Source organism: Phocoena phocoena, chromosome 14 (genome assembly GCF_963924675.1).
Source record: "Phocoena phocoena chromosome 14, mPhoPho1.1, whole genome shotgun sequence".
Classification (NCBI taxonomy): Eukaryota; Metazoa; Chordata; class Mammalia; order Artiodactyla; family Phocoenidae; genus Phocoena; species Phocoena phocoena.
This window is the reverse complement of record NC_089232.1, coordinates 9,779,099-9,796,661: the sequence shown is the minus strand read 5'-3', so window position 1 is coordinate 9,796,661 and position 17,563 is coordinate 9,779,099. Positions and strand designations below refer to the sequence as shown.

The following is a 17,563-nucleotide window of genomic DNA, read 5'->3' as shown; positions in this document are numbered from 1 at the left end:
ACTTCCCTGGTGGTCCAGTGGTTAAGACTGCACTTTCAGTGCAGGGGCCCAGGTTCCATCCCTGGTAGGGGAACTAAGATCCCACATGCCGCATTGCACAGTCAAAAAAAAAATTTTTTTTAAACCCTAATGAATAAATACAGCTTGTTTATCTGGGGGAGACAGACTGGTGAACAAGTGATAGGGAAGCAGCGTGAAGGGGCCCCCAACTCAGCCTGGGGGAGCAGTCCGGGGAGCCTCCTAGAAATGACCACCAAGCCAAGTCTTAGGGGATTAACAGAAGTGGGGTGCAAGATGGGAACAAGAGTGAAGAAGAGGGGATCCTGTGGCAGGAACAGGACAGAGGGGAATGTCACAGGGAGGGCAGAGCACTCGGGAAATTGCCAGGGGGACTGAGGTGGGACCAGTGGCCAAGGGCCTGGTGAGCCAGGTTAAGGAATTCACTTCTATCCCGAGGCTGGTGCAAGAGCCATTGGAGGGTTCGACGCCAAGGAGTCACGTAGCCTGATACCCACTTTCGATGGTCCATTCTGAAGAAACGCCCAGGAGGGGGCACTGGAAGGACACTGCTGAGTGGCTGGATGCAGGTATGAGGGACGAGAAGCCAGGGATGCTCTTGTGGGTCTGGGTTCCCCCAGGTCTCCACCTCCACTCTCCCCTCCCTGACCTCAGGGCTGTGGGGTTTGGAGACCGTCAAACTTCTGATGACGTTTGAAGTCAAGTGTGGGAAAGTGGCCCTGGGAAGTGTTCCCAAGGTAACAAGGGCCAGCTTATCTTAGATCAACCAGAGAATTTCCATGGGGCTTCCCTGGTGGCGCACTGGTTGAGAGTCCACCTGCCGATGCAGGGGACGCGGGTTCGTGCCCCGGTCCGGGAAGATCCCACATGCCGCGGAGCGGTTGGGCCCGTGAGCCATGGCCGCTGAGCCTGCGCGTCCGGAGCCTGTGCTCCGCAACGGGAGACGCCACAACAGTGAGAGGCCCATGTACCGCAAAAAAAAAAAGAATTTCCATGGATGGTACCGGGGGCCCAGGAGCAGCGGGAGGAAGGGAGGTGCAGGTGTGCCCAGAAAGGCGTGACTAAAAGGAGTGCGCAGGACAGAACCTCCTTTGGACCCCCTTCCCAACATCTGGAAGCCCTCCAGCCCTGCTGCCTGCCAGCCCCATGCCCTTAGAGGCTGCTGCAGGGGTATCCCTGCTGCCAAGGGGCCCAGCCCCACACAGTCTGCTCAGTCTGTTCCTCCAAGGAATTCAATTCTAGCAGCAATTTCCTCTCCTCCTCTGCCCAGCACCCAGGGCTGACCCCTGAGCCCCACCTGCTCTCCCAGTTAGGGCTGGGGGAGGGGAGGAGACTCAGGCTGACCAGCCAGTTTGATGATAGATTGTTCCATCAGGATCTGGCTCAGGAAGGAGACTCTTGGCTTGGCCACTGCCTCGGGAAAATCCCTTCTTCGATGCCTCACTTTGTCCACCTATCAAATAGGCAGATTCAGTATCTTTATCAACCCTCCTGGCCCTATGCTAAAAAAGAGGCTTGGTACATTTTGTTTTTTTCTTGGGTGAACGCTTATCTTCAAAGTGCAGTGATTTTATTAGAGATACAGGAAAACAAGGGCAGTAGCAACCGATTGCCTTAATTACAACAGTTGAGAAGAGTCTGGCGGGGAGACAGGACCTGGGGGCCTGGGCTGCTTATTTCCCAAAGCTCCAAGGGTTTCTAATCCTCCCCAGGAGGCTGGGACCTCAACTCTCCTACACTCTCTTGGGTGCACCCAAGTCAGAAAATACAAAAAAGCCTAAATGGCATTTACTAAATCACAAAGGTGGATTATATCAATTTGGGAAAGGGCTATTTCCATGCTGCCGGTGGCGGGACTCAAGTTATTGATAGAAAGTGATGGCCAGGGGAGTCATTCCTTCTGACAGCTCACATTGGAGGAGGAGAGCGAAGAGGGGCAGGCAGGCTGTGGGGAGACCAGGCCTTCCTGATGGCAGCTTCCGGGAGGCCAAGACACCCCCCAGTACAGCTGCTGAGCTCAGGTGAGTCAGATGGGAAGCGTGAGGGGTGGGTGCGGCCTGCGTTTAGCTTTTCAGCACAGTCAGAGGGTGGAGGGGTCAGGGGCCTTCCCCCACCACTGAGGAACTAGGGCACCCCCAGCCCATTCCCACTGCAGCCGTGACCCTCATCTCTGAGTCACCCTTTGATGAGGTTCCAATTCCTGTCTGCACCCCGTTATTAACTGGACTCTTCCTTCCACAACTGTGTACTCTTATCCCCCGGCTCTGAGCAAACTGTGGGGGCAGCAGTGGGAAGTGTGGGCACTCTGCTGCAGGCCCAGCCGTGACTTACACTTAAATCACTTCCCTACTGCAGACTCCCGTGAGCAGCCAAAGACCCCAGTGCCCCTCACAGCCCCCGCAGACCAGGGCTGAGCCGGGGGGATGCAGGGACAGGCCCAGCCTCTCCCTCCAGGGCTCCCATGGGGGCTGCCGTGGAAACTCACAAACTTCTTTGAACACAAGTAACGCATGCTTGTTGCACACACATTAGGAAGCACAGATGAGCAGAAGAGAATTAAAAATTGCCCGTGAGTCCACCCAGAGATGATCATTGTTTTATGCCTTCACTCCGTGTATCCAGCCATTTGTCATCAGCTGTTCACACTTGTTAGTGCTCTGCGAGCATCGTTCAGGGCAAAAGAACCATTTCCACATCATTTTCTTTAATGACAGCCCAGTGTGTGAAGTGGTCATTTCACCAATTTTTTCACGGTAGTGCCATTGGGGCTGCTTCCGGTATCATGAATAATGCTGCCAGGATCATCGTCCATCCATTTAGCAATATTTTCCCCGACTGCTCAGCTACAGGCACCCTCTGGGTACTGGGCTTACAGCCACTGCCAGAACAGAGGCCCGTGCAGACACATCTCTGGGCATATGCTTTTTTGTTGTTTTTTTTTTAACATCTTTATTGGAGTAGAATTGCTTTACAATGGTGTGTTAGTTTCTGCTTTATAACAAAGTGCATCAGCTATACATGTACATATCTCCCCATATCTCCTCCCTCTTGCGTCTCCCTCCCACCCTCCCTATCCCACCCTCCCTATCCCACCCTTCCTATCCCACCCTTCTAGGTGGTCACAAAGCACTGAGCTGATCTCCCTGTGCTATGTGGCTGCTTCCCACTAGCTATCGATTTCATATTTGGTAGTGTCCGTATGTCCAGGCCACTCTCTCACTTCATCTCTGGGTATATTCCTGATAGTTCTTTCAGCTGATGACTGGATGGGACATTGCTGGGCACAGCTTTGCTGGGATTCACTCTCCCAAAGGACTGTGCCCGTCTCAGCGGCCCCTCAGAGAGCCGCTCTGGACAAAGCCCTGTGGCCTCTGTGCTCCAGAATGACCTGGCATGGGCGCAGGCATGACCCTAGGAAACAGAGCAGGCCCCAGAGGAGTCTGGCCGCACTCTGGGCCAGACTTTCACGGGGTGGTTGTTTTCCCAGGCCCCAGATTTGGCGGCTGCGTCTGGGCGCAGGATGTAATAGTTGAAATTGGGCCATCCTAGATAACCCAGAGGTACTGAGGTGCCTTCCCCACCCAGCTCCGGAGGCAGCCCTTCCAGAAGCATCTGGGGAAGGGAGAGGGCGCCCAGGCTCTCACCCCAGGCCGCTGGGAGCGGGTCCGGACCAGGCCCTGCCCCCCACCCCACAAACCCCACCCCCAGCCCAGGCCTCCGCCCCTGCCCCGGCCGCGCTCCGGCGGGTGCCCAGGTGGCCCAAACCTGTCGGGCCGGTTTCGAGAGCAGCGGGACGGAGGCTGGTGAAGGATGCACGGCCAGCCCCGTGCGCGGCCCGCACTCTCGGCCGCCTGAGCCCCGTCCGCCCGGCCCGCAGCCCACCGGCCGACCCCATGGTGCGTGCGCCCGGCCTCCTGGCGGCCCTGCTGGGCCTGGGGCTGGCCCTGGCCCTGGCCCTGCGGCGGGCGGGCGCGGCGGACTGCGGGGCCCTCGGCCCGGCGGAGCGCCTGGCGTTCGCCCCGGCGGCCAAGACCCGCTGGCTGGCCCCTCGCGTCCGCGCGCCGGGGCCCCTGGACCCCCTCTACGGCACCGTGCGCCGCTTCCTCTCCATGGTGCAGCCCAACCCCTTCCCCGCCGGTGAGTGCGCCCCTCCCCCGGGCGGGCCTCGGCGGGTATTGCGTCCCCACTCTGCACCCTAATCTCCTCCACCGAGGGGCGCACCCACCGTCGGCAGGCACTTGGAGGGCAGGGTCCCCAGCACTCCCCAGCCCCATCTTGCTCCCCAGAAGGCCCGGGCACCCAGGGCATCACCTTCCTGTGTGACCTTGGACAAGCCCCTTTTCCTCCCTGAGCCGCGGTTTCTCTGTCCTAAGGTAGAGGAAGTTACAGTCAAAGTTCTCCAGGAGCGGGTTGAGCTTTTTCTCTGGGTCTGGTGGCGCCGTGCTGGCTGTGAGGACCAGGATGGGCAGCAGGACAGCTCCCAGCCCGTCGACTGCCTCTTAGGAGAAGGGCTGCTGCTAGGCCAGGCCCCTTCTCTGCTTTTAACCGGGCTGCCGGCTTTCCCGCTGCAGGGCCTACCTGGGGGGCGCAGGAGGAGGGGGGAGCCAGGCCTCCCTGCAGACACAGCCTCCTGTAGCCCGGCTGAGGCACGAGGGCTCCGGGCTGTGGTGACACTGCCTTCTCCAAGGGTGCCGAGGTGGTGGGAGGGCCCCCTTCGGAGAGCCCACCTTTGCCTGGCAGCGGGGGTGGACGCAGGGGCAGGGCAGTCGCTGCCCCCAGACCCAGCTTGACTCTTTTCCTAGAGCTGATAAAGGCCTTGCTGAATGAGCCATCCTCCGTGAAGGCGGATGAGGTGAGCGGCCGGGGGGGGGGGGGGGGCGCTGCCGGGGGAGGGCGTTCAGCGGTGAGCACGAGGGACCGGAGAAGGAGAAGGGCCTCGTCGGCTCAGCCCACTTGCTGGGTGTGCCCCAGGGTGGGGTGTCTGGCATCCCTTCCCCTTTTCCGTGAGCACTGCAGTCCGCGGACCTGATTTCTAACCACGGCTCTGCCCTTCAGCGGCTGTGGGGTTTGCAGGGAGCCCTAGCCTCCCTGGACTTCAGTGTCCTTTCTTTGTAGGATGGTAACACGGTGCCCCTCACAAGAGTTAAAGGAGACGCGAGATGTGTGCATAGTTCCCCCGCCGCCCCGCCCCCGAGTGTGCCTCCCTCCCCTTGGGTTTCCCTCCGGAGTCAGGCGGGAGAGGGCTGGGATGGCAGGGTCAGGACAGCCGCTCATGCCTTGCTGCCCTGCCCAGGTGGTGCAGTATGAGGCAGGCTACGTGGTGTGTGCCGTGATCACCGGCCTCTACCTCCTGGTGGTACCCGCCGCTGGGCTCTGCTTTTGTTGCTGCCGCTGCCGCCGGCCCTGTGGTGGCCGAGTGAAGATGGAGCACAAGACGATGGCCTGCGAGCGAGGCACCCTCATGGCCTTCCTGCTGCTGACCACCCTCGTACTGCTGTGAGGGGCGCCCAGGTCAGGCGGGAGGCGTGGGCTGAGGCCCAAGGTGTCCACAGGCATCCAGCCAGCCCCTTGCTCTTCCCCCATCCCTGCAGGATCGGCGTGGTCACTGCCTTTGTCACCAACCAGCGCACGCATGAGCAGATGGGCCCCAGTGCCAAGGCCCTGCCGGAGACTCTGCTCAGCCTCCGGGGCCTGGTCTCCGATGTCCCCCAGGTGAGCGCCAAGTAACCCCGCACGTGCCCCCATGAGCACCAGCCATGGGCGGGACAGAGCAGGGTAGGTCCTGCAAATTCGTGGGTACCTGCGCATGAGAGAGGGTGCCCCTTCCAGCACACACCTGACTGCCCCCTGCTGGAGAGTCCCTGTAATCCATGACGGCACCCATGGTATTCTCAGCACAGACGCCCAGTTGTGGCGGGTAGTGGGGGAATAAGGGCTGGGGAAGGGACGGGAGCCAGGGTGTCCAGTGACAGGAAGGAGCAGCCTCACAGCCCTGTGTCTGCCTAGGAGCTGCAGGCCGTGGCACAGCAGTTTTCCCTTCCTCAGGAGCAAGTCTTGGAGGAACTGGATGGTGAGGATTCCAGCTCAGGCCTGCCTTGGGGAGGCCTCTCATCCCCTCACCCCGGGCTCCACCTGGGAACACCCTCGCAGAGGCGGGGATAGGGTCCAGCTGGGGAGCACGGCGGCCACTCTGCCGCAAGACCACCCTCCGGAACCCAGGGGAGGAGGATGGTTGGGTGGGGAGGCCCCTAGTCTCCTGGGGTCCAGCCCTGCAGACTGCCCTGTGCTCTCCAGGTGTCCACGGGAGCATTGGGAACACGATCCACACACAGCTCCAGAGCACCGTGTATGAGGTCCTGGCCTCTGTGCTCAGCCTGGGCCAGGGTGAGTGTCGCTGGGGGGCAGGCCCCACCCTCGCCCAGCCCTGCACTTCTTACGCTGTCTGTGGTCCCGCCCCTGAATTTCTCACGGCTTTATCCTAGGATTCCTTGTGGCACCTTTGCCCGCTCCTGGCTTAACGTGCTCCAGGGCAGTTTCCATTATAACTACAGAGATTAAGGACCACCAGTCCCCTGGGTTTGGGAGGGAAAGATGTTCTGCCTCCTGCAAGGTCTCCAAGGATGCTGTAGCAGTGGAGACCACTCAGTCCAAATGTGGGTCTCGCAGCCCTGCAGGTCTCCGTGGACCACCTCCGAGCCCTGAACGCCACCTCCGTGGAACTTCAGGAGGGGCAGCAGGCCCTGGCGCCGGCTGTCCAGGGGCACCGGGAGCGCCTCCTGGCCCTGCTGCAGGAGCCCAGCTGCCAGGGCTGTGCAGAGGCCCTGGACAGAGCCCACGCCTTGGAGCTGGGAGCTGACTTCAACCAGGTGCAGGCCCAGGCCTGAGGCCCCTTGGGGTGAAAGGGGGTGCTCTGCCCGCTGCCCCAGGAATCCCCGGGCAGCCTCTCTTCCGGCTGTTTCCTGAAGCGGACTCCTGATCCCTTTCCCTGGGCTGCCCCTGCCCTCTCCACGCACGCAGAGTTAACGATGGTCATCCTGGCAGTGGAGTGAGAGCTTCCCTGGGCCACGCGCTGTGCCGTGAGCCTCGTGTGACTTTGCTTCTTGAGTTCTCACTGCCACCCAGGGCCTTCGAGGCTGTGGTGGTCCCCATCTTGCACACGAGGACACAGTATTCAGAGGCCTCTGCCCCCATCCTTCCCCAAGGACCCCTCCCAGGCCTCTCTGTGGACTTTGTCATAACAAGCCCCTCAAACCATTTCAGGTGCCCTCTGTGGATGATGCCCTGCATCGGCTGAAAGGTGTCCCAGAGGCCAACTTCTCCAACATGGTCCAGGAGGTGAGTGCCTGCCCCAGTCTACCCGACTTCTTCGCAACCTGGCTGGGAACTCAAATGTGAGGGGCCTCAGTTTTTCTCTTTTGGGGTGGGAACCCAGTTGAACCTAAGACTTGGGTCACATCAGGGCCTCGCCTACCACGTGGCGCCCTGGGCTGGAGGCTCGCGATGCTGGTCCTTGTGTGCACGGGGTCTGGTGGGGGAGGCAGGCCTGGAGCTCAGAAGGAAGAGCTAGGACCCTCAGGGGGTGGGGTCTGGGGATGGCCAAGGAGCGAGCACACAAGCTGAGCCCCAGACGACAGGCGGGCTCTCCTGGGTGGAGACGGGCTGTGGGAAAAGGTGCAGCATGAGTCAGCATCTATGACCCGGGGCCTGGAAAATGCCGGGCTTGGGGAAACGGTGAGTCAGTCGTGCTGGGTAACTAGAGCAGAGTGCTCCAGGAGGAGGGAAATAGGGCCTGAGGCTGGAAGAATAGACTGGAGCTGGACTTCAGGGAAACCGCCCTGGTGGTCCTGTGCAGAGTGGCTGGGAGAGATGAGAGGATGGCTAGGAGTCTACTGTAACAGTCTAAGCAAGAGTGGCGGGGACAGAAAGGAGCAATGTTTGGGGGAATTGAGTCAGGCCAGGCTGAGGGAGAGGAGAAGAAGGCACTGACTAAGAGAGCAAAGGGAAGCCTGTTTCCTGATTTCCTGGTCTGGGAGCACCGAGGGGGGATGCTCTCCCACTGGACCTGGCATGCAGGGGTCCCCCAAGCTAGGACACCCGGGCGGACAGCAGGAGACACAGCTGCATTTGCTTCCGGCAGGAGAACAGTACCTTCAACGCCCTCCCGGCTCTGGCTACCTTGCAGACGGCCGACGTGATCAGAGGTGAGGCCCTGCCCAGGGGCCAAGCTGTCTGCCTAGGATGCCCCCCAACACACCCCTACCTACGAGGCTTGTTGAGAGAGGAGTGGGGTAGTGGGGTGGGGAAGATGAAGGCTGTCCTCTTGGCTGGACCTGGACAGAGAGTGAACCATCTCTGTGCATCCCAGATGTTCTTCCTGTCCATCCATCTCCTCCCTGGGCCCCTGGGGGTCTTCCCCATCCCATAAGCCCCTGCTGCTTTGGGCAGAGCTGAAGAAGGTGGTGGCCCAGCAGCCTAGAGAGCTAAGGACACTGGTCGAAGCATTCCCAGGCTGGGAGGCGGCTTCTCGCTGGAGCCGAGCACTGGAGGAGATGGAACAGAGCAGCCGCCCCTACCTGAAGGAGGTGCAGAGATATGAGAAATACAGGTGCCTGGGAACCCGTGGGCGTGGGTGGAATGGGCAGCTCAGCTTCTCAGCCACCCTGGAACCAATTTCCAGCCCTCATCAACCCTCCTTATACTAAGTCTCCACCTCCATTTAAGCCAAGACCCCTCTCTCGTTGGGCCTCTGTGTCCCCACCTTGGCTGTGTGCCCTGGGGATCTGAGCCTGGGGACCCTATAGGAAGTCACACTTCTAAAGCCTCAGCCTTGGGGTAGTGGCCCCACCCAGCCACTAGGCCCTCCACCAGCCCCTCCTGTGCCCACTACTGCCCTTTCCGTGACGTCCCACCTTCTCTGTGGCAGGTGGATGGTGGGCTGCCTGCTGTGCTCTGTGGTCCTGCTTGTGGTGGTCTGTAACCTGCTGGGCCTCAACCTGGGCATCTGGGGGCTCTGTAACAGGGAAGACCCCAGCCACTCGGAAGCCAAGGGCAAGGCTGGAGCCCGCTTCCTCATGGTGTAAGAAGGGCTGGGGAGAGAGGGAGGGTCTCTCCCCCTGCCCCCGGGCTGGTACGTTCCTCTCATGCCCATGGACAGCTTCTGTGTAGCTGCAGGAGCGAGTCCTGGGGATCAAGAGACTGAGCTGTGGTCTGGCTCTGGGCTGACCTGCTGGGTGGCCCTGGGCAAATTATAACCCACCTGGGCCTCAGTTTGTATAAAAGGGTTGGCCTAGAGCAGGAATGCAAATAAGAAGCACTTCCCCTTCCCACACCAGTGGCAACTTTAATAATTAATGGGCACCTTTTCTCTCTGAGCCCAGATACAGCCTCAGAATCCTGCTTAACCCAGTGTCCAGGCAGCACTACCATTAGGAGGTGGCACCAGAGGTAGAATCTGTTTGCCAGCCCTGAACTAGATCGTCTCTAAGGCCAGGGCTGCCACATTCAGTTGTGCAGGAGGGTCACTGTATAAAGGTGCCTGGCCAAAGGGGTGAGTGAAATCCAGCCCATGTTTCACTCTCCAAGCCTCAAATCCTGGCATGGGGCCACGCCTGTCTCACAAAGAAGCCTTGGTCAGTGGCACAGGTCCTACTCAGATGCTGTAGGTTGCTGCCTCTGCTGGTGGGTCATGGCTGGCCATGCCAGGTGGCCCCATTGAGGCTGAGCTCTGGAGCTGGTCACCTCCATGTGTCCTCGGCCCAGAGGCCAGCAGCCCTGGCTCTTTGAGCAGAACAGCTGTGCTCTCCTCTAGGCTGCCAGGGCCAGCCAGGGCAGCAGCGGTAGAGTGGGGATGGGGGAGGATGAGGTGGGGCCGGTGAGCAGTTCTGAGTCCTCTCTCCTGCCCCGGGGCTGACTCACTGACCATGCTGGCCCCGGGATGGAGATGGGGATGGAGCGCACGGTCCAGGGCATCCTCCCTCCTGTCTCAAGCCTGTCCCTCCGCCTTCCCCAGGGGCGTGGGCTTCAGCTTCCTCTTCGCCGCGCCCCTCATCCTCCTCGTCTTCGTCACCTTCCTGCTGGGCGGCAACGTGCAGACCCTGGTGTGCCGGAGCTGGGAGAGCGGGGAGCTCTATGAGGTGGGCCTGCCCCGCTCTGGGGCCCAGAGGGATGAGGAGAGAGCTGTGGGCAGAGCAGGAGGTTTAGAAGGAAGTAGGAGCCCGAGGGGTTAGAAGGGAGAGAGAGACAGGAGGAATGATGGAGACGGCCAAGGAAAGAGATGGAAAACCACCAGTGAGAGAAAAGAGCCAGTGAGTCCCCGGAAGGCTGCCCAGGCCCCAGGCAGGGACCTCGAAGGATGGCCCCCAGACCTGAGGCCCTCTGCCCTCCTAACACTGAGTCTTGGAATTGGGGATCCTTGTTCCCTGTTGCACTGAGCAGGTGAGCCAAGATGCTGGCCTGGGTCCTCCGCTGAAGACAGGCCAGCCACCCTCCTGGAGAGTCACGGGGAGGGTCCCTGCCAGGATTTAGGGCCCTGGAGTGATCTGAGTTGAGTTACAGGCAGGTGTGGGCTGGAGTCCCAGGGTTGTGGTCTCTGCTGTGCCAGGGCAGCGTGGGACTAGGCCCTGGGAAGCTGGGTGGCCTTGCCCCCCCACTCCCCGCTCCAGGCCCGTTCCTCTGTGTCCCATCCCCAGTTTGCAGACACTTCGGGGAGCTTGCCGTCATCCATGAACTTGTCCCAACTTCTTGGCCTGAAGAAGAACCTCAGCGTCTTCCTGGCCTATCAGTGAGCGGGGAGCCTGGGCTGGGGGCCGGGGTGTGAGGAGGGGCTGAGGTGGGCATCCCATTAGGATGACGTCAGCCCCCACCTGCCCGCCCTCCTCTCGTCTCTGATGCCTGTCGTTCCTCTGCAGGCAGTGCAAGCAAGGGGCTGCGCTCTGGACGGTCCTGCAGCTCAATGACTCCTATGACCTGGAGAAGCACCTGGATATCAGCCAGGTGAGAGAACCTTCTGGAACACACTGGGGACCCTTCCTGCAGATCCCCCCTCTTCCGGTCTTGCCTTGCTGGAGGGACCATCTCCTTGAACCCGAAAAGTCTACAAGAACAGTTGAGGTGCCTCAGGGGCAGAGGACCCGGGTGCAAGCTCAGGACCTGGCCCAGGGCTACAGCCCAGGGCAGCTTCCAGAGCGTATGGGTGAGTGCGTGAATGCCTGGAGGCTCTGACCAGCTCTGAGCACTGCGCTCCCGGAAAAGCTGAACACAGGTGAGGTTGAGGCCGGACAGGGTGGTGACAGTGAGTGAGAGGACTAGGGTGTGTGTCCTGACTGAGGACAGGCATCGTCGGTTTGGATGCTGCAGTGGGAGCGGGGAGGTTGGTGAGGGAGTGTGACAGTGAAAACGGTGGTGATGAAGTTGGGTACCACTGGAGGGGGGCTCCCCACAGCCTGTTCCCTAACCATTGGACTTTGCCAGAACTTGCTATGTAGAACTGGAGAGATTTACTCACACTGGCAAGAGACAGTTCTAGAACAAAGAAAAGGAAGTGCTCCTTCACGAGAGGAGACGTACTTTGAGAGCGTGGTTCTCCTCAGGGTGCACAGAAGCTGTAAAACACCCCCTCCTTTCCTCTCTTCACGCCCAAATGAGGTGGGAGGAGAGCTGCCTTGGCTCCCAGGGTCCCCCAGGAGCCCTTCCCAAGCATATCCTGGGAAAACCACATTTCTCCCACCTGCTTCTCCCCCACCCCTCCTAAACTGCCAACTCCTGATTCTGCCTTGTCTCCAGAAACCTTCCAACTCCTCTTGAACCCACCACCTGCACCTAGTCCGCAGGCTAGCATAGCCAAGTGGTCCAGATTTCAGTCCCAACTCCACGCCTTAAACTATAACCTGGGGCAGTTTCCTTAATGCCATAGCCGTCTCCTCTTTCAGCGTCTCTAATCAGAGGAGAGGTCCACTGAGCCGGCACTGTTCTGGTGCAAGGCCACAGGGTGAAGGCTGGCCACAGAGGGCTGCAGCAGGGGGCCTGAGCAGAGGAGGCCCTGTGCTCTGCTGGCTGAAAGGGGAGGGCTCTCAGCCCTGGTCCAGGGAAGGGAGGGGTCCAGGTCACAGAAGAGTCTGGACAGATAGGGCTTCAGGTCCAGAGGGACTGGGCAGTCCTTGGGGGCCATCTGGCAACAAACCAAATGTGACCTTAGGAGAACTTGTCCTCGAAGGAGATAATAGTGAGCCGATGATGCAGAGATAATTAAGACAAGGTGTGCTTTCCCGGGCCCCACGAGGACTCCGCCCGCCTTGAGACATCTCCTTTACCTGTGTGTTACTGGTGCCTGAAATGCTGCTCCAAGACCCCTGCCTCTGAGAGGATGGGTCTTTTCTCCCCCTGGGGAAGGCAGTGTGAGGGATGGCGAGAGGTGAGCTGAGCTGGGCTCCGTACCCTGAGGCTCCGCCCTGTCTTTAGCCTCTCACCTGTGAAACACTGGGGCTGAATTTCATGCCCTTTAAATCTCTCCCAGCAATGGTTGGAAAATGTCGAGTCCCCTTTTTTTTTTTTTTTTGCGGTACGCGGGCCTCTCACTGTTGTGGCCTCTCCCGTTGTGGAGCACAGACTCCGGAAGCGCAGGCTCGGCGGCCATGGCTCACAGGCCAGCCGCTCCGCGCCATGTGGGATCTTCCCAGACCGGGGCATGAACCCGTGTCCCCTGCATCGGCAGGCAGACTCTCGACCACTGCGCCACCAGGGAAGCCCTCGAGTCCCTTTTTATTTTTATTTATTTATTTATTATTTATTTTTAAAACATCTTTACTGGGGTATAATTACTTTACAATGGTGTGTTAGTTTCTGCTTTATAACAAAGTGAATCAGTTATACATATACGTATGTTCCCATATCTCTTCCCTCTTGCGTCTCCCTCCCTCCCACCCTCCCTATCCCACCCCGCCAGGCTCGAGTCCCTTTTTAAACTGTGCTCTGTCTTAGAAATGTGATTGTGTCTATTCACTCATTCATTCATTCACTCATTTTTACACATTCAACAAATTTGTACGGCACCCACCACGCATGAGCCTCTGCTCTAGACGCTGAGGGTTTGGTACAGAGTGGGAAGATGAGGTGCCATCCTCATGGAGCTGATGGCAGTAAACTAGTACCCAGATAAGTAAATAGCACACAGGTGCTGTGAAGACCTTAACACAAGGTGACGTGATAAAGATGGGCCGGGGAAGCTCTTTTTCTTCTGCGTGGCCTGGGAAGGTCTGTGCTGCTGTCCAGTAGCCAGATAGGCGCTGGAGGAGAGCTGGGTCTCGGTGTGGGTAAGGTGGAGTTGGGGATGGGTGGGGAGCAGAGGCCTGCTGGGAGCCTGTCTGGGGCTGGGAGTGTTCAGGGTAGGGGCCCTGGATATCCAGAAGGAGGGCCCTGAGGGCCTGCTGACCCCTCACCTAGGATAGCAGCTGTGGGGTCCTGGCTCACCCACAGAGCACGGCTCCACCCTGCTCCCTCCCTCCCAGTACACTGCCAAGCTGCAGCAGGAGTTGCAGAAACTCAAAGTGGACGTGAAGAATCTGGACCTGCTGAGCCCAGCCGCCCGCCAGGACCTGGAGGCCCTGCAGAGCAGTGGGCTCGAGAGCATCCACTACCCAGGCTTCCTTGTTGAGGTCAGCAGTGGGCACCTCAGGCCAGACCACGGCAGAGCAGAGGGGCCCGCAGAGGAGCTGGGGCTCAGGGAGCTGTCTCACCTTGTCTTGGCCCTCCACCGTCCCTGGACCCCTCCACATGTCCCTGGGGCCTCTTCTGCTGGGGGTGTCTCCAGACCATGTGTGTCCCAGCTGCCAGCACCTGGGCTGGGCGAGAATGAATGTGCCTCCACCCAACAGCGTGTGTTGCTGTCCGTGGTCCTGAACCCACTGCTGTGGCGAATGCTGGTGGGACGTCACCTCTCCTTTGGGTTACACCAGAGGGCGCCTCATTTTTTTTTCTTTCCTAATGGAAAGTGTCTCATATGTTTCACAATTTCAGGTCAAACCCACTGTGACTGATGTGTCACAATAGACTTAGCTGGTGTGGGTGCTTTTGCAAAGACTGGGAATTCTGGGGCTGGGGGAGCCGGGGTTCATCCCCTCTTGGCCTCTCCTGTCCGTCTCCAGATTCAGAAGCCTGTGGTGAACATCAGCGTGGAGAAGCTGGCCCAGGAGCTGGAGGGACTGGCCCAGACCCAAGTGAGAAGGGAACAGAGACCCCACTTGGCAGGCTGGAGCCAGAGGCCTGGGAGGGGGGACGGGGTAGGAGTGCCTGGATTGGGGAGGGGACTGAGGGCCCCTGTCACCGAGGGCTGAGACTCTGGACCCCCGGCTGGGATGAAGGGTTCTGTAGCATCAGTTCTGGCTCGAGCTCTACCACCAACTGGCTGTGTGGCCTTGGGCAAATCATTCCTCATCTCTGGGCCTCGGCGTCTTCATCTCTAAAGTGAATTATCACCCACCTCAGATCAGATGACATCAGATGTGGTCTGACATCGCACAGCTGGGCAAGCATTGCTAGGTGCACACCGCTTGTGGAATCTGCTGGGACAGATGCTGTGAGGACAGCCTGATGGATCAGATATCATGACAGTTGCCTCTAGAAGCTTAAAATGTACTGGGAAAAGTAGCACTTTGTATTTATAAATATAGAGAGTTTAAAAAGTTCTCTTCAAGGCAACTCATAGACACCCCTCTCCTACCCCCCACGATGCGCAGAGCAAGCTAGGGCCGGACCTGGAACTTGGGCTCAGGCCCCCAAACCAAGATCTGGCCAAGGAACTTAAGGAGCCCTCAGTTTTCTGCCTCTGAGGCCAACCTCTGATTCCAGCACTTTCCACGTCCGTCCAGTATGTCTGGTCGAACGGTTTGGTGAAGGATGTGTCGTCAAAGCCTGTCTCGGCCCGGGCAGAGTGCCATTCTGATATGTCTCCCCTCAGGGCAATACTGTGCTGGGGCAGCAGCTGCAGAAGGAGGCCCAGGGGCTCAGAAAGCTCCATCAGGAGAAGCTCCTCCTCCAGCAGAGGCTTGTGGTAAGTCTGGAGGCTCAGGGAGTCCAGGACCTGGAGAGGAGATGCAGGGAGGGGGCAAGGAGGAGGAGAGGGATGCTGGGAACCCTCCCTCCTACCACTTCCTTCCCCTGACCGGCCCTGATCTCTTTTTCACAGGCTAAGCTCAACCTCAGTGTCCATGCCCTGGCATCCTCTGCCCCACTTCTCCAGGTGGCTGCTGGGGATGGATGGGGTGGGGGGGAGCAGGTGGGCAGCAGAGGGAGCAAGAACGTGCGGTCCCAGCTGGCTTGGGACCTCACCTGCTCTACCCAGGCCCCCTGGAAGTTGAGGGTGGGGTGGGAAGATCCTTGAGGACCGCCATATGTGTCCTCTGTCCTTAGGGCCTAACACCGCCCACCCCAAGGTGAGTATGTTGTGTGTCGTACGTTGAGTTAATGAATGGATGAGTGAATGAGTGGCTGTTCCCTGACCGAGACCCTCTCCTCTCCCCCAGCCAGAGACCTCAGATGTCCTGGACAGAGTCACTCACCTGAAAGGAGAGCTGCCTACCTGGGCCACCCGTATCCTGAAGAATGTGAGTGGGAGGATGGGGCAGGGCTGGGGGGTGGCTTCAGAGTCAGAGGTGAGTTGAAGGGTTAAGGCTCGCAGGGTTCCCACCCCAGGATTCTCCAGCCCTGCCCCCTCACCGTGGCTCCCAGGAAAGCCAGCTTGACCTGTCCTGATGGTGCCAGGCATGGAGGGCAGGGGTGTTGGCCCTGGGACTCCGACCAGCCCAGGGCTCCTCTCTTCCCTGCAGGAAAGTGAGTGTTTCCTGACCCGGGAGATGGGCTACTTCTCCCAGTACGTGGCCTGGGTGAGAGAGGAGGTGAGTGTGGGCTCAGACCCTCCTGGCCTCAGGCAAGCTTCCAGCGGTACCAGCTGTTCAACCTCCTCTGCCCCCTGAGAGCCCCTGGGGGTGCCCTAGGCCTTCAGGATTGAACCCAAACTCCCAAACCTGGCATCTGGCTGGCTGGGTTCTGCCCATCCCCCAAACTCTGCCATAGCCCTTCTCTGAGGCCTGAGCGTGGGCCGGGCTGTCTACCACCCACACTGGACCGGCAGGGGTCTCGCTTAACCCTGAGTGTGTCTGTACATGCGTGTGCGGGTATGTGTGTGTGCAGGTTTGTACGTGTGTGCAGTGCATTGTGTGTGTGTGCACACATGTTGCCTCCCAGTGAGGGTGTGACTTAGAGAACAGCTCTGGGCACACGGTAGGGGCTTGACCCAGGCTGGTGAACAGGGTGGGAAAGGCAGGAGGTGAGCGATGAGCTGATGGCAGTGTGTCCTCCCTTCTCTGTGTTGCCACATCCGTGTGTCTGTGTACAGCTGTGCAGTGGCTCCCCACTGTGTCCCTGGGCCTGTCTGTGTCCCTGTCAACCTCCCTCTGAGCACCTGTGCGTCTGGGTGTGTCTGCATGTACCTGCCTCACGTTGACACCACAGGTGACTCAGTGCATCACCACCTGCCAGCCCCTCTCCACAGCCCTGGACAATGGCCGTGTGATCCTGTGTGACGTGGTGGCTGACCCCTGGGTGAGTGCCCCCCAGCCCATCAGGGCTTGTGGACGTGGAGGCCCCCACGGGAGGGACAGCGTGAGCGGGGCCCTGCCCCGGGCCTACACCCCCGCCCTTTCCCTCAGCTCTGAGAATGCGTCCCCGTGCCCCACACTGAGTCAGCCGGGGGACTGGGGGTGCCCAGACACAGTGCGTTGACCTCACCTCCTCTGTTCCAGAACGCCTTCTGGTTCTGCCTGGGCTGGTGCGCCTTCTTCCTGATCCCCAGTGTCATCTTCGCTGTCAAGACCTCCAGATACTTCCATCCCATCCGGAAACGGCTCAGGTGAGGAGGCTGCCAGGTCTGTGGGTGCAGCAGGGGCCCAGGCAGGAGCCCTTCCGGCTGCTGGGCCCGGCCCCTGCTGCACGCCATCTTGAGACCTCCAGGCAGGGGAGACTTACGCCTAACGCTGAAGTCACACAGTCTGAGGAGCTCCGGGGCCAGAAAGTCTTCCATGTGTCTACCCTGAATCCTTCTTGCTGCAACACATACACCAGACCTAACTTTTGGGCACCCTTGCTACCCCTGAAGAGCTTCTGAGGCAGGAAATTCCGGGCTCTGGGCTTGTTCCTGTGTCGGGGCTGAGGGCCTGGGCCTGGGGGCCTCACTCACTCACTCCCTGTGATGCTGCAGTGCCAGCAGCTCTGAGGACACTCAGCCCTTCCACATCCCCCGTGTCACCTCCCTGAAGCTCTAGGACCGCAGTGAGTGAGTTTCCCCCTGCTTTATTCCTTGGTGCCAAGGGTGGGGCTGAGAAGGGAAGGGAAGGGTTTGGGTTCTGGGGTCTCCAGGGCCCAGGAGGGCAGGAAGGTTCTGGGACTTGGCTGGGACTGATAAGCCTGAGCTCAGCTCCTCCCCTCCCTCCTCCACCCCCTCCCCTCCCCTCCCGTCCCTCCCCTCCCCCTCCCCTCCTCTCCCTCCCCTCCCCCT

The 17,563-nt window shown here is 59.7% G+C and overlaps 1 protein-coding gene across 1 annotated transcript; it reads left to right on the top strand.

Moving 5' to 3' along the window:
* The first annotated feature begins 520 nt into the window (after nt 1-520).
* On the top strand, nt 521-17,330 carry PROM2 (prominin 2). The gene is made up of 25 exons (XM_065891628.1): nt 521-587; nt 673-755; nt 3,732-4,155; nt 4,821-4,870; nt 5,312-5,514; nt 5,610-5,730; nt 6,025-6,088; nt 6,313-6,402; nt 6,685-6,884; nt 7,279-7,353; nt 8,156-8,219; nt 8,464-8,623; nt 8,942-9,094; nt 10,028-10,151; nt 10,707-10,798; nt 10,926-11,010; nt 13,521-13,667; nt 14,157-14,228; nt 14,969-15,061; nt 15,197-15,250; nt 15,534-15,614; nt 15,837-15,905; nt 16,522-16,611; nt 16,812-16,918; nt 17,267-17,330. Exons 1-25 carry the CDS (start codon nt 521-523, stop codon nt 17,328-17,330), a joined length of 2,832 nt encoding a protein of 943 aa, XP_065747700.1.
* Nucleotides 17,331-17,563: the final 233 nt, after the last annotated feature.